This window comes from Phlebotomus papatasi, chromosome 1 (genome assembly GCF_024763615.1).
Source record: "Phlebotomus papatasi isolate M1 chromosome 1, Ppap_2.1, whole genome shotgun sequence".
NCBI lineage: Eukaryota > Metazoa > Arthropoda > Insecta > Diptera > Psychodidae > Phlebotomus > Phlebotomus papatasi.
This window is the reverse complement of record NC_077222.1, coordinates 110,057,794-110,080,632: the sequence shown is the minus strand read 5'-3', so window position 1 is coordinate 110,080,632 and position 22,839 is coordinate 110,057,794. Positions and strand designations below refer to the sequence as shown.

The following is a 22,839-nucleotide window of genomic DNA, read 5'->3' as shown; positions in this document are numbered from 1 at the left end:
TTATTTGTGTCTTTGAGTCACTTAATATTTGGGGTTTTTCTATTTATTGATAAAGAAGTGGATTTGGCCTGCAAAAATAAGTTTAAATTTACCTAAAGCATAAATATTTTTCACATTAAAAAATTAAAGAGAAAATCGCATTAATTTTTCGCATTAATGCTATAAATCAATTTATATCAAATTTTGCGGGCCAAGTCTACCTTTTTATCAACAAATAGATCAATTTTTGAATATAAAATGATTCAAACACACAAATTACATATTTGGACTCTCACCAGCGACAATTAATGTGAATCATATTAAAATTTTAATGTGCAAGTGTGATAACACAATAAAGATGCGACGGAGACAGTAGTGACAAATTTTACTGTCTAAATTGTTATAGGGATTAGCCTGAGGTTATTTGTGTCCTAAAGTGTGAAGCTGCGAATAACTCAGGTGGGGAATCGGAAAGAAGCGTGCAGCGAAATTGAGAACAGACGCGGCGAAATTGGGAACAGACGCGGCGAAATTGGGAACAATTGCATGGCGATTATACCAGTGAGCATGCTAACCGATTTCAATTCAGCTGAAAAGATGTATGTTTTTAGCTGAATTTTGCTAACCTTCAAAGGATACTCGCGAGGCAGTGCCATTTCCATATTTGGTCAGCACTTTCTATTCGAGAACTGCTGACCGGTTAGCATATTTTTGGTGATCAACTCAGCAAAAATACGCTGAAAACACTGCCTTATTCAGCTAACTGTGCTCATTGAACTGAAAACTTCATATTTTTTCCATATTCTTTTAATGAATCTAATCTAATTTCATACTCCGTCCACACTTAATTTCTGTATTACGCTCTAGTCCTTTCAAGCAATTGCGTTTTGCTGCCATCGCCGTCTTAGCGTTGATGACCAACCACCTAAGTGAAAATGGTGGAAAGTACTTCCCTGGTTGTATTATATATGTATTTTCATAAAAACATTAAAAGGTATAATACTTAAATTCTAGTTAATAAAGAAAAATCAGAAGGGAGCGTGGCCTAAAATCATTAGACTGAGCTTACTTAGATGGCTTAGATGAATAAAAAATAGTTTAGAAATAGCGTTACGGCATTTTTAAATTACGCTTCCATATAGATAAGTCTTAAGGGTTGTAGTAAGAAAAAATTTCAAGAACAAATAGTTTATTCTTTTGAACAAACAATCCCGACTTTTATTAATTTACTACAACCAGAAGGAATTATGAGTTTATTGGCAATAATGGCCTAAGAAGTCAGAGCTCATATAACAATAAAAAGCGAGGTGAATTGTAATGCTAAAAATTGATTAAATTGGGCTGTAAATCATCTCTGTGGAGGCCCATAATCGGTAGGAGTGTGATTGATGATCAAGGGGTGATCAATGACGTTAGCCAAGGGGGCTGGTAGATAGCCCCAAAAAATACCGTGTAATTTATGATGGAAGTTTGAACAACTTTAGAGTATTTAGCTCGGCATTAAGAGATTTTCACTGTCCACTTGAAGATTGTTTGTAGGAAATTTCATTGTTGATAAGATTAGACAATTAAAGTGTCTCAGAGGCTTTCGATTGCAGATTCTCCATGGCACATTGGGTGGCTTGGGAGGTATTTAGTTTGAAAAAAATATCACATTGATAGAGTTTAATCTCATATCGATATTCCTTTCAATACTCAATCCCATGTGGGAATTCCATTCAAGGTTGAATTTAATTATATCGCACAAATTTACCCTTTTAGCGACTTCATTTGATCTATTGAAAGCTCATTAAATTCACTACAAGAAGCGATAACAAGTAGTTGATTAAATACAAGTTCAAGCGCATTCTTTGTGGAACTTATCACAACTTCCATTAGAACGATCAATGAGAAAATTTTGGGAAAATTAAAATGAGATTAAATTTATAGCCTAATGGCCCTGGCACAGTTTTTCATTTCACATCCCTTTCCTTCTCAAATATTATGCATATGTCTATCCCAGTCTTTTGGACTCTTCTTCTTCTTTTGAACGTCATAACTACTTCAATTTAGTTTAATCTATTTTTTTTTGAACGCGAAAGAATAGGATAGATACAAATATTTTCAGGAAGAAAGGGACGCGAATTTATCTAAGAATATAATTCCTGTCAAGATCTAGGCCATCTTCAATTTTTAAAATCCATAACCATGAGAAATGGATAAAATTGTTATACAAAATTGCGACAATGTAAATAATTTCGAGTTATTACTGACACGAACAAAAAGTTACACTCCGAACAATAATTGCTAAGCAACTCAATTTGTCGGGACACAAATTTAATGTCAATGGTCATTTTTTATAGATAATATTTTCATCAGCTTTTTTCCAAGTCTCGACAGCTAAAATTGAAAATTCCATCTCGAAAAAAGGGTAAGCAAATTGGAAAAATTCCAATACATTAGAATAGGCCATAAAGCTCCTACAAATTCGGTATAATGGCAAAAATATTCAAATGATCTCCCAAGCAATTCATCTATTTTTAGAGTAGCATAATCACAAATAAACTGCTTATTAATCTCAGCGAATTTGATGTTGTCCTTCGTGAGAGAGTGATTGATACTAACTCTCAATTAATTGGAACTCAAATAGAATCTCTCGCAGAAATGCATAAAATTACTATTTTGCTAATTAACTAGCAGTTTCATGCATGCTATTAGCAGTAATTTATACTGATGGAGTCATTTTCTTGAATTACAGAAGCAAACAAAATGCTGAAAGAATCAACTTGATAAATTGTGTGATTGCATTTGAGAAGAGAATGATTAAGTAATTTTTTTCAGAGAAAGGAAATTGTAGATGGAAAATATGCTGAATGAAATAAATTCTAGTGATTTGTTGTGATTTTATAACGTCATTCCTTCCCTTTCGTTAAGAATGACGCAACAGCAGATCCTCTCACTGAAAACTTAGATTCTTTCGGAATTCCGGAAATTGCGTAAAAGCATTCTTACGTTAGAATGATGTACCAAATCTTTTAACTACTTCTTCTTCTTCTTCTTCTTTTTAATTTTTTAGGCCGGACGTTCTGTCAACATCCACACAGCCTTCTCTTAACTAAATTTTATAGTAAAATTAACGATGAATAGTAACACACTGGATGTCAAAAACCAGGAGACGGGATATATTCAGAAAAAACTTTCGTCAAAACATATTATTCCGAAATTTTTTTAGAAATTCAACGAAAAACGAATAATTCTTCGGACAAATGATACGTAAATCTACCAAGTAAAATTCATGTTTTTACATAAATTTATTATAAAAGACTCGCCAGATAGATAAAATTTAGTGTATGATATTTTTACCGTGGATCCTAGAGTCTTAAGATAACAACTTTTTTCCGGAACTAAATATTTCAGGAACCGGAAAGTCTAAATATTATCTTTTCGAATTTATTATAAAAATAGCACATTGTCGACGTAGGTATCTGAAATCTGAACACGTGCACGTGCACACCCTATTGCTAATAGCCGCGGCAATTCCACTGGATTTCCAGCAGTCTTTTCTGCCATGTTCGCAGATTTTACCGGTAAAAATCCGCGGAGTTTCCTGGATTTCACCGCTCAAAATCAGGGTGGGCTTCCAAGGCGGAATTTGACGCTAAATTTCTTCCTAGTGTTCCATGGACGTTTGCGGAACTCTGCATAGGACCGTCTAATAAGAAATGTCCGTGAGTTTCCATGTACTTTTCCGACGAATATTTCTACGTCTTTTCCTATGGATTATTATTATTCGTTGGGTATTTGAGGAACTTGACTGTATTGCACAGAATACTTGCTTCAACCGTATAATGTATACAGATTTTCCGGAAATATTCCGAAACTTGTTTTCCAAAAGCTTCAAAACGAACTTTTCCTAACGTTTGTACATTTTATCAAGAATGTTACTTTAAACAAGATTACTGTGTCAAAAAAAATTTTCATACATTTCTGGACATTTTTTCTTACATTTTATCGCAAATTTTCCTGAAAATTTCCGGAAAACCTTGTTTTCCTCTGTAGAGTATTTTTTATTTTGCTGCTTATTTTTATTCATCGTATCTTTTATTTTAAAATTGGTTTAAAAAAGATTATCAGAGCACTGCAAAAGAATGCTGTATCACGTACCATTTTTTCCGGAATCGAATTTTCCGAAACTAAAACACCTAAATATTTACGCTTAGGAATCGGACAAGAGTTGAACTTTGGACAAAGGGAACACGGATTTTGACCTGGACTTATCCTCCTTTATTACTACACAAACGACGTTTCGGAAGGAGCCTGAGGAAGGAGCCATAAAGTTCCGAAACGTCGTTTGTGTAGTAACAAAATCCGTGTTGCGTTTGTCTAAATATTTACTCTTTCCGAGGCCGATCTTAATAGTTATTTCAATTTATCATTTTCATAATTCGGTCTGCACTCGATTGCATGAGTTGGCATATACGGCCTCCTGACTCAGGGTGTCAGGCATTTACCTGGTGAGGCCGGTAATGGTAAGACGGCGGCAGACGCATCCACAAAACATAGTTTTGGGATAATTAAAATCTTATTTTATATTTTATCTCCTTTCTATGCTGCCATCGCTGTCTCAGCGTTGAATTCAACCTCCGAGACAAAAGGGAAAGTGCCCATGCTTCGTACGATACCAGGCTTCGTAATGACTAAACTGGGCATTTTCCCCTACATTTGAATCATTTAACGTAGCAAAGAACACAAAGGCGGGAATTTGATCTAGTTTATGCTCTGCAATTCTCCTTTATTTAGCTAACGTTTCGATCCTGATTAGGATCTTCTTTAGGGCACACCAAGGAGAACAATTGTCAATCACACAGAGTAAGAATAGGAAAGTACGGTTCTTCGTGTCAATTCCTTGGTATTTTGATGGCCTAAGGAAGATCCCATCTAGGATCGAAGCATTGGTTAAATAACGTAGAATTAAAGAGCATAAACAAGTGGTCCGAGTTCCTGGTTTTCACTTGTAGAAGCCTCTTAGGCTTCGAACATTTCATATTTTTCCAAAATAGGTCAAATTCCCTAAAGGAATATGGGAAAAATATAAAGTGTTCGAAGTCAGAGTGTGTGCGAAGCCTCAAACCCTCCAAGACAGAGTATCAATAAATAAGCCAGATTTCATAAATGGGATACGAGCTATTCTTGTTAGAATGATGAGCCCCTCTGGGGATGTTCCGCATCAATTCATGCTGAATACAAAAAAAAAAGTGAATTGTGGGTGTGAGGGCAGTAAGAAAAGGTGCGCAAAATTGGCGACAAAAAGCCTCTGACCGCACTGAATGTCGTTCCGATTAAGTGACACACTGGAATGCAAGCTGACGCAATCATTTCATTCACGTGAATCTCTCTTGCAGACTCTTTGTCGACTACGCACTCATGGCGACGTACTATAGTGCTGCCTGTGTCTACATTGTCTTCATCGCGACGTCCTTCGCCAAAGTCATCAATTTTGAGCTAGAGCTCGACTGGGACGTTCGCATCTACATTGCACTAATCTTCATTCCAGTCTTGATCATGGGACAAATCAGGATACTTAAGTACCTTGTACCCTTCTCTGCCATCGCTAATCTCTTCATCATCGTCACCTTTGCCGTCACTCTCTACTACATGTTCAACGTGGAGCTCGAATTTCACGATAAACCACTCTTCTCTAGCTTTGGCCAGCTGCCACTCTTCTTCAGGTATGACAAAAGTTTTTATTTTACATTTCCCTCAATCTGTGCTATATTCCTCTTTTGGGTCTCACTATCACGAACGAGATTTTTTTAAAAGTTCTAATTAAGGCTAACTTTAAGCCACGCCCTTTTTGGAAACCGTTAGCAACTGAATTTGACAAGTTTGAATTTAATAAAGGTGGCATTATGTACAAGATTCGCCAGACCTCGAACCCAGGGCAGACCTAGGACAAGGTGGGTGAATCAAATTCAGAACCTTGTCTTGAATCGCTTTGGGATCAAACCCGAACATCTTCCTGAAGTATCGGGCGATCATTTGGTTGAATCATTTCTAATAACGGTTATTCAAGGTCAAAAGTTAAAAAGGCTCTAGAAAGCGTATTACTCAACCAAATGGTATGGTTTGGGCTCGTTGAAAAGGTTTTGAAATACCCGATAAAACTGCACCGGTTCCAATCAGTCTTGAATCGGTAATGAACCGGTTCATAACCGATAATTAATTTTTATTCGAAATTCAATTACATTACTTCAGATGTGTATTTTGGGCAATGTTTCAAGTGATTTATAAATCGGTTCAAATCGGTTCTGAACCGGTAATGAACCGATAAGTAATTTTCTTCAGAAAATCAACTCCATTACTCTTAAAACTATTTCGGGGGATCTTTTGAGTAAATTTTGAATCGATTTAAATCGGTTGAGGACCGGTAAACAGTAAATGATGCCAAAGTACTTTTGAGGGATAGCATCGAAATCACGAGTTCGAACACTTTGCAAAGCCTGGGACGCCTTGCTACCCCTTTCTTGACATAACTCGACTTCTGAATTTTATATATCGCTGTATATCTGTTCTAAGATCATTAACAATAAAACAATAAAGAATTGCAACACCAAGACACAAACCAATTTACCTTAGTACCTTTTTCAACAAATCAATTGACGTAGTTTTAGCGAAAAATTCTATAAATATTAATGATCATTAAAACATGACAAATTTCCAGGCAAAAGACGAACAGGGAAATACTGCCTATTTCTAAATTAAAAACTCATCAATGTTCTAAAGCTTTCTGTCATGCTTAGATAAAATCCAATTAATTCAGTCCCTTGCAACATTGTAATGCAATGTACATAGAAATCGCAAGAGTATTTGAAATGCAGAAAAAACCGATACTGTGCAACACTTTAACGAATTAAGAGTGCAACATTAAGAAAATGATAGTGAAGAAATGATCTCGATCACATCTCGGCCTGTGAATTATAAATGAATGGAAAAGTACTGATCCGAAGCATTTTATGTTGCTTTTCACCGAAGAAATCCCATTCGCCCATTGACATATTGACCATGAAGGCGATATTATTGAATAATTGGATATGGCTCTAGAAGCCTTATTGAGAGTGCTCTTTTTTTTTCTTGGCTCTAATACTGTGTGAAATCTCTTCTGCAGCACTGTGATCTTTGCAATGGAAGGAATTGGCGTTGTGATGCCAGTGGAGAATTCCATGAAGAAACCCCAGCATTTCCTTGGCTGTCCAGGAGTCCTGAACACTGCTATGATAACTGTGATTGTCCTGTACGCTGTGATGGGATTCTTTGGCTACGTACGATTTGGTGATATTGTTGAGGGCAGTATAACGCTGAATTTGCCCCAGACAGAACCGTAAGTATTTTGCAAAACTATACTCAATTTGGGATTAGATTAATCACTCAAAAGGGCTTAGTAATAATTTGCAGAATTCGATAAACTTTGGTCAATTTGGTCAGATCTATTTTTGGTATTCAAGGGACTTCAATCCCATTAAGAAGAATAAGGTGGTAAGAATAAGATTAAGAATATCCCATTGTGGGACTGATGGAGCTCCAATCCCACATTCTAATTGAATTAAATATCATGGTGGGATTGTAGGATTGAAAGGAATTCAATCCCACATTGCAATTGAATTAAATAACATTCTGGGATTGAAATGAGTCCAATCCCATTTAGTAATGGTACCCAATAACGTTTTGGGATTGATTAAATCTGTCCCATTGCAGGATTGAAAGAGCTCCAATCCCATTTTGTAATGGTATCCAAAAACTTTCTGGGATTGATTGAATCTGTCCCATTGTGGGATTGAAACAGATCCAAATCCATTTTGTAATAACATTTTGGATTGGTTCTATCCACTGTAATAATTATATGGCTCCAATTTCTTTTTGAAATTGAATTAAACAACATTTTGGGATTGATTATGCTCCATTGTGGGATTGATGAGATTGACAATTCCATGCTGCAATGGAAACAACTAACGTTTTGGGATTGACTCTATCGAGTTGTGAGATTGAAAGAGCTCCAATCCCATCTCGTAATGGAACCCAATAACGTTTTGATATTGATTAATTCTATCCGATTGTGGGATTGAACGAACTTCAATCCCATCTTCAAATCAAATATAATGACATTTTGGGACTGACTATCTTATCGTAGAATTTAAAGGATTTCAACTTCATTTTATAATAGAGTTTAATCCCATTTTGGGATTGACTCTTATCAATATGTGGGACTGTAACAGGTCCCATTTCATCTTGTAATGGAAACCAATAACGTTTTGGGATTGTTATTATCAAATTATGGGATCCAAAGGGCTTCAATCTCATCTTGCAATGGAACCCAATAACGTTGTGGGATTGATTCAATCTCTCCCCTTGTTCCAATTCCACTTTGTAATAACATTCTGGGATTAACTCTATCCATTGTGGGATTGAAATAGCACAAATAGCATTAATTCCATTTTGAAATTGAATTAAATAACATTTTATGATTGATTCTGTCTCATTCTGGGATTAAAAGAGCTTCAATCGCATATTGTAATTTAGACGAATAACATTTTGGGATTGATTGATTCTAACCCAATTGTGAGATTGAAAGGACTTCAATCTAAATTTGCAATAGAATTCATTAACATTTTGGTATTGACGCCGTTCGTTGTGGGATTCAAACAGCTCCAATCCAGCAATCCTATTTTGTAATGGAACTCAATAACATTGTGTAATTGATGGAATTGAAGGTGCCCTTATCGAACACTTTCAATTCCATTTTGTAATAAAATTTTGCTATTGGCTTTATATCGTATTGTGGGATCGAAAAGTATTCAATCTCATGTTGTAATGCAACCCATTAACGTTTTGGGATTGCTTCTATCGAGTTGTGGGATTGAAAGAGCTCCAATCCCATTTTCTAATTATACACAAGAACGTTTTGGTATTGATTCAATCTGTCCCATTGTGGGATTGAAATAGGTCCAATTCCATTTTGTAACAACATTTTTCAATAAAACACTTTGGGATTGACTCTATCCCATTGTGGGACTGAAAGGGATTCATTTCCATGTTGTAATGCAACCTAATACCGTTTTGGGATTGATTCCATTAAGTTGTGGGATTGAAAGAGCTCCAATTCCATCTTACAATGGAGTCTGATACCGCTTTGGGATTGATTGATTCTATGTGAGATTAAAAGGACTTCAATCCCATCTCGCAATCAAATTCAATAACATTTTGGGATTGATTCTATCAAGTTGTGGCATTGACTGACTTCAATTCCAATTGTTTTTCAAGCAAATTTCGAACTCAGTATCATTTTGCGATTGATTTTATTTAAATCTTTAAATTTATTTTATTTAAAAATTGATTTTGAAATTAATTCTATATCATTCAGAAGTTGATTTTCAAAAGACGTGAATGGGATTAGTTCTACTACTTCATTCAATTGATTCTACACCATTTTAGCATTGATTGTATTACTCAAAACTTAGTTTACTGATTAAGAACATTAGGTCTAGGTAAATACCTTTATGAAGTGTTTCTTATTTTCGATCTTACTAAGCTCCATCTATGAGATTTTAGTTAGATGCATCTAAGCTGAGGAGGGCCTCTAAGTTGATATCTACAACCGTTTGCCCGTTTGGAATTGGGTCTTTCAAATTTTCTATGTTTCTTTCCCACAGACTCGCTCAAACAGCTCAAATTCTCATCGCTTTGGCCATTCTGTTCACCTTTGGCCTTCAGTTTTACGTCCCCATGGACATTCTGTGGCGAAAGCTGGAGCACAGGATCCCCAAAGAGAAGCACAACATCTCTCAGATTGCCATTCGCACAGGAATCATCTTAATTTGCTCAGCTGTTGCAGCTGCTGTACCCAATCTTGAGCCCTTCATCGGTCTCGTGGGTGCTCTGTTCTTCTCCACACTCGGACTTTTGGTTCCAGCTGTCGTCGAGACCATCTTCAAGTGGCCAGACAACCTTGGACCCTTAAAACTAATCCTCGTTAAGAACATTATTGTCGGAATTTTTGCCATTTTTGCCCTTGTTTCCGGATCAATTGTCAGTATTTCGGAAATTGTTGAAATCTACCGAGGTGAGGAACACTAGAGCCTCAAATCTAGCCTAGAGAGCTAGGCTAGAGTCAAACTCAAAATAAACCTACCCCAGACTAATGGCCTACGCGCAATCACTTAAGTTGTGTAAACATGTTTCTAAACTAAATTTTTGAAAATTTGTGCACAGAAGAAATGTCAAACTTGTAAACATGTGTTTGACACTTTTGACATTTCCAACGGAATTCGTTCATTTTCAATTTCAAAAATATGTTTACAAGACAAAAGTTATTGTGCAGACTCCATAAAATCCTCCTAAGGACTAAAAGAACAGCCTTCCCCGAAAAAATACAGGACTTAAATGACGCCATTGAGCGTCACTGTTGTGTACATATTTAATAATAAAAATAATAATAAAAAAAAAAACAGGAGAATGTATTGTAAGAAAAACTTTTATAAAGTGACCGTTTTTTCAAAACCTTTGTTATTATCCTTAAGAAAAAAATACTAGATTTTTTTGTAATTTTTAATTTAATTTATAGAATACAAAAAAAATGGAATAGCTTTAAGTGAAATTTTTTGAGAATGAGAACACAAAGTGATGAGATAGTGACAAATTTTTGAATTCATGAAAATAAAATTTATAAATGAATAATTGCAATAATTTTGGATATTGCTGAATTTTAAGTAAGATCAATTGTCTCAATCGCATCAGTTCGTTGAATTTTTGCGGGCGGAGGACTTACCAGTACGACATCATCATCATCAGACGAGATCTCCACAGTCCTCTTTATCGGCTGAGTCCCATTGAGTCGAGCCTCACCGTCTTCAACGATCTTAATGTATTTCTGGTAGTTCGGTATCTCCTTGTACCTCTCCCAGAATACCTTAGCATAATCCTCCAATTGATTGTTGAGGACTTGTACTCTCATATAATCACGGATCTTATCAATTTCGTTCCTCCCAAATTTAGCTGAAGCTTTTATGAATTTTTCAAAGTGAGTTACGGTCCAATCCTTAAAAGAAGACCTTAGGAGTTTCTCGTACTCCAGACGCTCTGTATGAGTCAAACACTTTGCCGATTCAATCGCTGTTCTCTCATTCGCATTGCGTCCCTAGAAATTTGTTATTTTATCCGGTTAACCGGTAGAGACGATATATTTGAGGTTATGAGTTATGGAAATTGATTTTGGCATCCTAAGCGCCCCTAGCGTTAATCCTACGAGGCTGATATATTTTTTTTCTACGAGGTTACTTTGTGGAACCTGTCATTTGCGATTCTAGAATATGACATTTTATCACCTAGAACCGGAAATAGTAATTATGAGGCTGAAGGGATCTGCTATCAAACAGCCATTTTGAGCTTGGCTAGATAAGCTTGTGGCATTAGGCGAATTAATGTGACAAACAATGTGAAACAGTCATCTTGGTGAAAAACACCGGGAGTAACAGAAGTCGTTGGAGAGAAAAGTTGTACATACAACGTAAGTTCAATAATAGGAAACCGATGAGCGTCGGGGATGGGGTAGCTTAAAAAAAAGACGATTTATTTCCAAAGCTTTCGGCTCAAATTCCAAGCATTTCTCAGTCTGCCTGCGTCAGTCTCGACCTTTTTCAGTCCGAAGCGAAAGCTCGAATGGAATGCTCACTATTGTATCTTATTATTGACCAAAATATAAGTTTACTGCACAAATTTAATACTGTTTCTAACCAAAATCGATTTTCATATTAATTGAAATCAGGATTTTGATTAAAAAACAAAAACGTTTTCTTTATCAGAATTTAATTGATAATGGATTTGGCACATCTTTTAGATCAGGAAAATTTCATGTAATCGAAATTAGAATTCCTTTCTTTCTCGAACGTTTTGAATGTGTCTATTCCAGTCTTTTAGAATGTTCTCTTTTTCTTTTGAACATTATTCAATTGAATAATGTTCAATTCAAAGTTCAATTGAGTTTAATCTATTTTTGAATGCGATAGGGCATAGATACATGAGAATCGTTTGTTAGAGAAAGGGATGTAAATTTTGGTTTCACGAAATTTTCCTGATTTGAAAGGTGTGTCAGAGGCATAACAGACCAAAATTGAATTTTAAGCCTCGGCACACATTTTAGATCAAGAAAATGTTTACCCCTCATGAGCATTCCTCTTCCTCTTTTGAACATAACGCCAAATGAAATTTAGTTCAATCCATTTTTGAGTGGGACAGAGTGAGATTGACAGGACATAAGCAAAATTTTCCAGAGGGAAAAGGATGTGAATTTTAATTTCACGAAACTTAACTGATCTAACAGTTTTGCCGAAACCATCATTGAACAAATTCGATATTTTTGGTCATAGAATTCTCCCTGACAAAATTGGATTTAATATTATTATTGATCGAAATTACAGATTTCTGCACCTGAAACATCTTTTAGATTAGGAAAGTTTCATAAAATCAAAATTCCCATCATTTTCTTCCTCAGAATTTTTTCATAATATCTATCCCACACAAATTTGATTAAGCTAAATTGAATTTGTTGTGACGTTCGAAAGAAGAAGAGTGCGAAAGAATAGAACAGATATATACAGAACGCTCGAAAAAGAAAGCAATGCGAATTTTGATTTGCGAAATTTTCCTGATCCATTTCAAATTGTTTGCATTTAGTCTATCCTACTCTTTCTCACTCTTCTTCTTCTCTTGAACATCACACCACATTTAATTTAGTTCAGTACAATTTTGAGACCAAGAGAGTGGGATAGGCTTATGCAAATCTTTTGAGGAATAGAAGTGAATTTTTACTTTATGAAATTTTCCTGATCTAAAAGGTGTCTTACTCATTTATGTTCGGATCTGGTAACATTTTCGTCAATTCCTTTAAGTTTCAACTTTACAACCACACTTCTCCCGGGGCCAAAAGCTTTGGTTTTCCGGAAAGCGACTCAATGAGCCTGAAATAAGTAGCTATATTCAATTGCAAGCTGGCATTGTTTTTGGTTAGAACTAGGGCGGTATCTGATTGCCTTCGATCCTCTAACTTTCGTTCTTGATTAATGAAAACATCCTTGGCAAATACTTTCGCTTAAGTCAGTTTTACGAGGTTCTACGAATTTCAGCTCTCGCCTTGTAATACTAATGCCTCCAACTGCTTCTATTAATCATTACCTCTTGGCATCTAAAAGGTGTGCCGGATCCATAAAGAAATGTTTTTCCTTTAATATTACCGGTCCTAAGTGTCAGGCTACCCACCAAGCTGGCATCTTCCAATTTCAGGGATCTCCAAGATATATTTCGGCAAAGTATGAGCTCGATTCGAAAGAAATGAAACTTTAGTAGGATTTAGAAGATAGGATAAACAAGAATCCATACCAATTCGAATTTCCGTTTCCATCAAATTTCCATAACTCATTTTCACGGAAAAATTTATCTCTGAAACAAGGCCAAATGGTAAAAATCCTTGCAACTCACCTGAATGCCCTTAATTTTCATGTAGAATAGCTTCTCTTTCTGAATGAATGCGAAGAGAGGCTTGGAAAAGAACCAGAAGGCGTAGTACTTCTGAAGATAGAATGGTTGGTCGTCCAGAGATGGACCAGAAGCAGGACCAGCAGCTCGAGCCCGTCTGGTCCAGCGAGGAATATCTTCAGTCTGGTTCTGAACTTTCTGACGCATTTGTTCCTGCTTCTCCTTGTAATCCTCTCCGTCGAACTTGTAGAGACTCTCGTATTTGTGCTTTAGAACCATCACATCTGCTTTTTCTGCATCCTCCTTCTTCTGCCTTTCTTGACAGCGCGTCAGGAGAGTGTCCAGATCCTCATCCACCAGTTTCACAGCCTTCCCTTGAATGTGTTGTTCCATATCCATGGTGACGATTCTTTTTAGCATATTTGACCTTGCACCATGATTTCCTTTGATCAATTTCTGGTCCAGGGCAAATTTCATCTCGGCACATTCTACAATTCTCTCATCCACGGACTTCTCCACTATCAGCCGGAACACTTTTACCTGTTTGGTCTGGCCAATCCTGTGAGCTCTGTCCATCGCTTGGAGATCCATCTGCGGATTCCAGTCACTGTCGTAGAGGATGACGATGTCTGCTGAGGCCAGATTGATTCCCAGGCCTCCAGCTCTGGTGGACAGGAGGAAGATAAATTTATCGCTGCCACTCTTCGAGAAATCATCAATTTGCTTCGTTCGATCATCCCCCAACAAAGAACCATCCAGGCGGGAATAGGAATATTTCCGGTATTGACAGTAATCCTCGATAATGTCTAGCATTCGAGTCATTTGACTGAAGATCAGAACTCTTGATCCTTCAGCCTTAAATTTAGACAGAAGTTTGTCCAGGACAACCATTTTCGCGCTATTCTCAATCACGTGATCCCCCTCGATGAATGGTGGTCCCTCTTCGGCTCCTTCGAAGAGATAGGGATGATTTGTGACTTTCCGGAGATGCATGATAAGGCAATCGATTTTCATCTTGTACTTGTAGCCTTGTTCATTTATTAATTCGACATCCTTTAGGAGGACCTTTCTGTACCACTCCTCCTGCATATCCGTCATGCCTACATAAACTTTGAGCTCCTGCTTCGGCAGCAGCTGCTTCTCCACATCCGATTTTATTCTGCGCAGCAGGAAGGGCTTTATTATGGCCTTTAGACGATCCGTCAGTTCAGCATTGTTGAGGACTTCCATGTCTTCGAACCATCTGTCAAAGTCCTCTCCACTGTTGAAGATGTCCGGCATGAGGAAGTTCATCAAGGCCCAAAATTCGTGGACTTTGTTGTGAATGGGAGTTCCTGTGAGGATCATCTTATGATTCGTTTTGACCTTCCTGATCTGCCGGGCTGTCAGACTTTGCTCATTTTTAATCGAATGACCCTCATCCAGGATAATTGTGTGATACTTGGTTTTCAGTAAGGCATTAAACTCTATGAAAACCATCTGATAAGATGTCAAAAGGACATCCCACTGCTTTCTCTTGAGGACCGTCTTGATCAGCCTCTTTCGGGCATATTTCTCCCCCTGAAGAGCCAAGACTTTAATAGTCGGGCACCAGCGTTTAAACTCATTCAGCCAGTTCTGCATGGTCGACTTGGGGACAACTACAAGATACTTCAGCTTCGAGGACAGCTCCTTGGTATGCTTAAGGTAACCCAGGAATGAAATTGTCTGCAGGGTTTTTCCCAGCCCCATCTCATCGGCAAGAATCCCACTGATACCATTCTCATAAAGAGATATCATCCAATTGAGTCCCTCTATCTGATAATCCCGCATCACTCCATTCTGGATAAAGTCCGGAGTGGAATAGAATTTAAACACGTCTTTAGCCTGACTATTCTCCCCGGCTTTATGAGCTTTCCCCTCTTTCCCCTTGACAAATTTCTTACTGAAAGAAAATAGCCCCAAAAATTCCTCTTTTTTAAAAAAATCCCTGAAAGAGCCCCATAGACATAACCTTACTTTTTTTGAGAGCCTCTGCCTTCTCGTCTCTTGCTGTTTGTGATGAAATGATCATACAGCTGAGACTCTTTGATGAGGTACTCCAAGCGCCTCTCCATGTTCCGGGTGGCATTTTCATTGAACAGAGCCGTAGTCTGGGCTTTTTCCTGAACAAAATCAGGCTTTTCAGAGCCGGGAAACAATAGAAAAATTGTAAAATTACTTACCAGTCTATTCAGCTCTCTTTCACTGGGCCCCATCTCAATTGGCACATTTTCCACATTATTCTCCTTGTCCTCCGAACTTGGGAGGCTCTCCGTACCTCCTTCAGCCATTTTCACGCACAAAATCACTGGGAAGCTCACAAAATTCACTGACAGGACATTCGCAGCTAATCAACAAAACTCCCCGGCCGGAATGCTACGTCTAGAAAACCGATTTGAGGAAAAGGCGCCAAAAGTATTAAAATAATTGAGGTTATGGTCACTCTACCGGTAAGCGTACCGATTTTTAGAGGAGTACGGGGCAAATCCAGTTAAAGTAGTTGTAGAATACCAAGTCCAACTTGCCTTTTTTTAATTTTTTTATTTTATAAATTAGATCACACAGAGATGTTGCCTTAAAGAAAATATCAAATTAATGGTAACAAAACAATTAGAAAAAATTAGAAAAAAACAAAGATGGAGAAGATTAAATCGCATCAGGAATTTTTGAAATATTTTGTAGAAGGAGAATCCACCAGCATCTCATCTGCATCTTCATCCCCAACAGAAATGCCCTTGAACGTCCTCTTCATCGGTGGAGACTCCTTATTGAGCCGAGACTCACCATCTTCAATGATCTGAATGTATTTCTGATAATTCGGTATCTCCCTGTATCTCTCCCAGAATACCTTGCAATAATCCTCCAATTGATTGTTGAGGACTTGTAATCTCATATAATCACGGATCTTTTCAATATTGTCCCTCCCAAATTTAGCTGAAGCTCTTATGAATTCTTCAAAGTGATTTACAGTCCAATCTTTGAAGGAATTCTTCAGGAGTTCCTCGTACTCTACACGTTCTTGATCCGTCAAAGGCGTTGCCGAATCTATTGCTTCTTTCTCCTTCAAGTCGAATGACTGAAAGTTTATAAAAGTTTGCAAAAGAAGTAGATAAAATTTAATAAATAATAAATAGTAAATTTAGGAATAGATAAAATTTAATAAATTATGCTTTTGAAGTAGGGTCTTAATTATTATTTTGTGATAACCAATGTGTCTGATCGGTCTGATCCTAATTTGTTTTTTATCCAATTCGACTAAAACAAACTCCACAAAAGAGTCGGAATTATGATTTTTTAGGATTCCTTTTAACTTCCCACAATGTAATTTAAAGATTTATTCAAAGATTCATTAATGGTAAGGACTGGGTATCAGACATAAACCCACTGATAACCCTTAGTAGATAAACACTGCCATCGACTTAAGGATTAAATTAAATTAATGAGGATTATGAGTTCAAATAGACGCAGGCTGATCTTTGTCTTTAACCTGTAAAAATGCATTAATGCTTGCAGCCTTCCTGTTTTCCATCGCTTTAATAGCCGAAGTAAGCTCATTCGCACAAAAAGATATGATTTAAGCGGGGATTTTTTTTTAAATCAAATTTGCCGTTCAGAGAATAGCACCATAGTCTGTGGTGATGGGTGAAAATGATCTTACAATTGGGTGTGTTTGGTACTTTTCGAAATGTTACTTTAAAATCAAAAACGTGGCGGTACTGTGATATCTTCTTCTCCCTAGCTTTATAGTTATTTATGTAGAGTAGAGGCTGGACGTTCCTCGACATTCGCACAGCGAGCTAACGTCAAAAACCACCAGGTCACTAGGAGAAGTGCTCATAATTGGGGCAGGAGGGTGCAAATAAGCACCAATGTTCTAACTTTTAAGTGCAATATTTCTCAATAGAAATTCAAGTTTTTGTTACTGTCTTTTCAGAAATGTTGTTTGGAAACTTGACAAGCTATTTGTCGTCTTTTCTTTTAGTAAAATTAATCTTAATACGTTTAAAAATTATTTGATTGTAGAGAATACTTTGAATCTAATTTTGGACACATTGCTTGTAATTTTGGACAACTAATAATCAGCCTCGAATATAGGATTCCCATTGTTCTCCATTTCAAGAGCCTATCTTAGCAGGCTTTCCATATAATTCATTAAAGTGAGATGACTTTGGCATTCCAAGTGCGCGCGGATTCGCGCATTCCCTGGCCTTTTCGGGAGCCTTTCAAGGTTTTTCTCACTACATCTCGTGCATAGAGATGATGCTTCTTTGTTTCTTCAGGTATTTCTACTACATAGTTATCACAAAAGCTAAAACTTTACAAAATTTCGAGAAAAATACACCTGTTACAAAATAGCAAGTATCACTTTTCATTGTCTATTTTTCAGACAAAAAACATAATTCACAAAGCAAATCTCACTTCAGGTCAAATGTACAAATCACTATTAACGTGAATTAACACATTATTCAATGAATATTTAATAAAATAATATCACTAAAAAAAAAACGAGAAAAAATTGTTAGTGCTCTGCAACAGCTAAAAAACACTGAAGTAAACACGAAGTTCTGTCATATTTCTCGTAAGAAACTGCTCACAATTTTAACTCAAAAATAACAAATATTTAGATAAAATTCATTATTTATCAAATATTGGAATAAAAATCCATAATTTTGATCAATTTATTTTCAGTGTCCAATTCTACCCTCAGTGTCCAAAATTAAAAGCTGTCCAAAATTATCAGCACTTCCCCTAAGGAAATAAAGAAATTGGTACTGTATGAGGTTTGCCGGGTTTCGAGAAAAGGTCGTAAGTTCAGTCGGGAAAAGGAAATGTCAATTTTGTCCTTGGAACAAAATCCAAACAGAACAGAACACACACGTGCATTTCGAACTCCATGTAATCCTGGGATTGACAACGAGACTGGGATATTAATAATCACCCAATTTTAGGTAAATAAATAATAAAAGAAAAAGAGGAAGCAATATCGCAAGATCAAGAACGGAGAACGGACGGAATATGTAGCGACGAGGTTAGCATAATTAACCAAATTTTTCGAGCTGAGTTATTCCAAACTTACAACTCACCTGAATGCCCTTCGCCTTCATGTAAAAGTACTTTTCTCTCTGAATGTAATCTTGGAGAGGTTTGGGAAAGAACCAGAAGGCGTAATACGTTTGAACATAAAAAGGAAGTTGAGGAATATTAGCATTCAGAGAAGGACCAATAGTTAGAGATCGAGCACGTCTGGTCCAGCGAGGAATATCTTCTACAATTTTCGTTGCTTGGTGAATTTTCTTCTTCTCCTTGTAATCCTCCCCGTTGAATTTGTAGAGACTTTCATATTTGTGCTTTAGAACCATCACATCAGCTTTTTCTGCATCCTCCTTCTTCTGCCTTTCTTGACAGCGCGTCAGCAGAGTGTCCAGATCCTCATCCACCAGTTTCACAGCCTTCCCTTGAATGTGTTGTTCCATATCCATGGTGACGATTCTTTTTAGCATATTTGACCTTGCACCATGATTACCTTTGATCAATTTCTGGTCCAGGGCAAATTTCATCTCGGCACACTCCACAATTCTCTCATCCACGGACTTTTCCACTATCAGCCGGAACACTTTTACCTGCTTGGTCTGGCCAATCCTGTGAGCTCTGTCCATCGCTTGGAGATCCATCTGAGGATTCCAGTCGCTGTCGTAGAGGATGACAATGTCTGCTGACGCCAGATTGATTCCCAGGCCTCCAGCTCTAGTGGACAGGAGGAAGATAAATTTATCGCTGCCACTCTTCGAGAAATCATCAATTTGCTTCGTTCGATCATCCCCCAACAAAGAACCATCCAGGCGGGAATAGGAATATTTCCGGTATTGACAGTAATCCTCGATAATGTCTAGCATTCGAGTCATTTGACTGAAGATCAGAACTCTGGATCCTTCAGCCTTAAATTTAGACAGAAGTTTGTCCAGGACAACCATTTTCGCGCTATTCTCGATCACGTGATCCCCCTCGATGAATGGTGGCCCTTCTTCGGCTCCTTCGAAGAGATAGGGATGATTTGTGACTTTCCGGAGATGCATGATAAGGTAATCGATTTTCATCTTGTATTTGTAGCCTTGTTCATTTATTAATTCGACATCCTTTAGGAGGACCTTTCTGTACCACTCCTCCTGCATATCCGTCATTCCTACGTAAATTTTAAGTTCTTGTTTGGGTTTCAGTCCCTTTTCCACATCCGACTTAATTCTGCGCAGGAGGAAGGGCTTTATTATTGCCTTCAGACGGTCCGTCAGTTCGGCATTGTTGAGAACTTCCATGTCTTCGAACCATCTGTCAAAGTCCTCTCCACTGTTGAAGATATCCGGCATGAGGAAGTTCATCAAGGCCCAAAATTCGTGGATTTTGTTGTGAATGGGAGTTCCTGTGAGGATCATCTTATGATTCGTTTTGACCTTCCTGATCTGCCGGGCTGTCAGACTTTCCTCATTTTTAATCGAATGGCCCTCATCCAGGATAACTGTGTGATACTTGGTTTTCAGTAAGGCATTGAACTCTATGAAAACCATCTGATAAGATGTCAAAAGGACATCCCACTGCTTTCTCTTGAGGACCGTCTTGATCAGCCTCTTTCGGGCATATTTCTCCCCCTGAAGAGCCAAGACTTTAATAGTCGGGCACCAGCGTTTAAACTCATTCAGCCAGTTCTGCATGGTCGACTTGGGGACAACTACAAGATACTTCAGTTTCGAGGACAGCTCCTTGGTATGCTTAAGGTAGCCCAGGAATGAAATTGTCTGCAGGGTTTTTCCCAGCCCCATCTCATCGGCAAGAATCCCACTGATTCCATTCTCATAAAGAGATATCATCCAATTGAGTCCCTCTATCTGATAATCCCTCATTACTCCATTCTGGATGAAGTCCGGAGTGGAATGGAATTTGAAAACATCTTTAGACTCATTGGTTTCCCTGGCCTTCCGTTTGGGAAGATCCATACTGAAATACATAAACCCCTAAATTTGACCAAAATTTCAGGGAGAAAGCCCCACATTAGATAACCTTACTTTTTGTCTGGGCTTCTTCCTTCGCGTCTCTTGCTGTTTGTGATGAAATGATCATACAGCTGAGACTCTTTGATGAGGTACTCCAAGCGCCTCTCCATGTTCCGGGTGGCATTTTCATTGAACAGAGCCGTAGTCTGGGCTTTTTCCTGAACACAAGTAGGCTTTCCAGTGCCCAAGGAAACAATAGAAAAAATTGTGCAATTTACTTACCAGTCTTTTCAGCTCTTTTTCACTGGGCCCCATCTCAATTGGCACTTCATTTTCTTTATTCTCTGGATCCGGTATGATCTCAAACCCGCCCTCTGCCATTTTCACAAACAAAATCACTGGAAAAATCACAGAGAAAACATATCCACAGGTACTCAACAAAATTTTCCAAAGGGCTTTGTTCAGAAAAAACGGGGTTTTGAGGAAAAAAAGGCGCCAAAACTTTATTGAAATAATTGAGGTTATGGTCACTCTACCGATTGGATAACTTCAATTGCTGAAACGGCAGGAAGAGCCTCAGTTTCCTGGGCAGCCATGTACCTTTCAAAGTAGTGAATGAACTCAAAGACAACTTCCACCATAATCAGGATGATGATCATCCATTCCAGCCGTATATGATGTGCATCATTGAGATTTGACGTGATCAAATCAGCCAGTTCCACGCAATGATTCAGCTTCTCATTCATCACCTGAAAGATTGCAGAATTCTCAGGATTTCCGGTTGATGGATGAGTTTAAAATCAATTTACCTTTGTTCTCCGGGATATACTGAAGTACCCACAAGTCTGAGCATAGAGATTTTCAAGGTGTTCCCTGTCCCAGTAGAAGTCCGGAGTGTCCAAGAGATCCGAACTGAGATTGATCAGATGCCTCAGAGCAAATAATTCACCGGTTTTGCGCAACATATCCGCCCTGGATATTTTAATCTTTGTCCCTCGCTTAAGATTGTCCGTCACGAAAGCAATTGATTCGATATATTTATCCAGGGATGCTTCCCAAATGCCCAGCTTCACAGACAGGGACATTGCATTGGAAAATGTGTACTTTTCCAGGTAGCTGTCTTCATCTCTCGTCAGCAAGAATAGCCCTCGCTTTAGGTGAGCTGAAGCCTGCTCTGTGGAAACATAATTGTAAACCATCTGCTCACTCTCTCCCGTCACGACATTCTCATCGTAGCTATCCTGCTCGTACTGCTTCAGGAAAGACAGGACATTGCTGCATTCCAGCTCCCCAATGTTCCACAGGATCACTGTGCCTTCTCTGAAGAAAAAAATATCTCTCGGCTCCTTGTCCACTTGGTATTTGGCCGAAACATAGAGAACATCCGGTTCCACTCCGTTGTCATCTGTGCAGATGAATTTCTTCGGTTCGTACAGTTCCTGCTGCACCAATCCACTGAGAAGCTTCTCCAGATCATACTCCTCAGCTGTAGCATAAGCTGTCACGGTGAAATGCCCATCCTCACTCACTTCTGCCTCTTCCGGACGCTTCTTTCGCACTGGCCTCTTCTTCATCTGCAGCGTGGAGATGTTGCCGATGGACTTACTTCCCAAAATACTTCCCGCCCGGATAGTGGGAATCTTCAGTGAACTGACTTTGGGTGCAAGTGTTGAGGAGAATCTCACAAATTGTCCAGCAACGGCTATCCTGGCCGGCTGATGCAAGCCCGTGGAAATGCCCGAAATTACGCACTTGGTAAGTAAGAATTTTACTGTATTCATTGTATCCTGGTTCTACTATGTTCAGTTCGTCAGTTTCACTGCATAGATGCACAGAAAACTTCTTGGAACACTATGAAAATCACTGGGAAATTCTGGTCACGAAAGTCATTTACAGGTGTAACAAAAACATGTGAAGGGATTACCCAGTGGCTACTTCATGCATGACACTATCGCTGACAAATGTATGTCATGAAATGGTTGGTGGTTTGGAAATTAGTTTCTATTACATTTCCTGATTAGAGAAGTAACCCAGTGCAGTGGGTAATTTATTATCAATCAGAGAAATGTAGATTTCGCTGTTTCCTGGTCAGACTGGTTTGAGTTTTCCGATATGAGCAAGCAATTGGGGCTTTTAAAAGTTTTCTAATTGAGAATTCATTAACAGAATCTGGATTATATAGTCTGAAAAACAAAAGAAAACTACTTTCAACAGAACCAATTTGTAAATTCAGACTCAAATAGTATTATCTGCTTTACACAATTTTTCATAATTTTTTGAAATGATATTTGTAGAATTTCTAAAATAGTCGGAGACATCCGCATATGTAAAATTGACGCTCTTTTAAAAACTTCAG

General features: G+C 37.9%; 4 protein-coding genes across 6 annotated transcripts in view; 1 reads left to right on the top strand and 3 right to left on the bottom strand.

The window, feature by feature from the left end:
- Positions 1-10,692, top strand: part of LOC129799248 (proton-coupled amino acid transporter-like protein CG1139) — a 41,368-nt gene extending 30,676 nt beyond the window's left edge. For all 3 annotated transcript variants that reach the window (XM_055842965.1, XM_055842964.1, XM_055842966.1), the window contains 3 exons: positions 5,361-5,687; positions 7,124-7,336; positions 9,663-10,692. In XM_055842965.1, coding sequence (XP_055698940.1) covers positions 5,361-5,687; positions 7,124-7,336; positions 9,663-10,086 — 964 coding nt within the window. In that variant the 3' untranslated portion in view covers positions 10,087-10,692. The remainder of the gene's footprint in view (positions 1-5,360; positions 5,688-7,123; positions 7,337-9,662) is intronic.
- On the bottom strand, positions 10,544-15,879 carry LOC129799246 (chromatin-remodeling complex ATPase chain Iswi-like). The gene is made up of 4 exons (XM_055842962.1): positions 15,684-15,879; positions 15,478-15,623; positions 13,483-15,403; positions 10,544-11,146 (listed from the first exon to the last, which is right to left on the bottom strand). The coding sequence occupies exons 1-4, from the start codon at positions 15,789-15,791 to the stop codon at positions 10,715-10,717; spliced, it is 2,607 nt and encodes an 868-aa protein (XP_055698937.1). The 5' UTR covers positions 15,792-15,879; the 3' UTR covers positions 10,544-10,714.
- Positions 15,880-16,021: 142 nt separating this feature from the next.
- LOC129799247 (chromatin-remodeling complex ATPase chain Iswi-like) lies at positions 16,022-20,958 on the bottom strand. Its single transcript, XM_055842963.1, has 4 exons — positions 20,766-20,958; positions 20,556-20,701; positions 18,585-20,487; positions 16,022-16,576 (listed from the first exon to the last, which is right to left on the bottom strand). The coding sequence occupies exons 1-4, from the start codon at positions 20,862-20,864 to the stop codon at positions 16,157-16,159; spliced, it is 2,568 nt and encodes an 855-aa protein (XP_055698938.1). The 5' UTR covers positions 20,865-20,958; the 3' UTR covers positions 16,022-16,156.
- Position 20,959: 1 nt separating this feature from the next.
- Positions 20,960-22,421, bottom strand: LOC129799249 (required for meiotic nuclear division protein 1 homolog). The gene is made up of 2 exons (XM_055842968.1): positions 21,293-22,421; positions 20,960-21,232 (listed from the first exon to the last, which is right to left on the bottom strand). Exons 1-2 carry the CDS (start codon positions 22,262-22,264, stop codon positions 21,011-21,013), a joined length of 1,194 nt encoding a protein of 397 aa, XP_055698943.1. The 5' UTR covers positions 22,265-22,421; the 3' UTR covers positions 20,960-21,010.
- Positions 22,422-22,839: the final 418 nt, after the last annotated feature.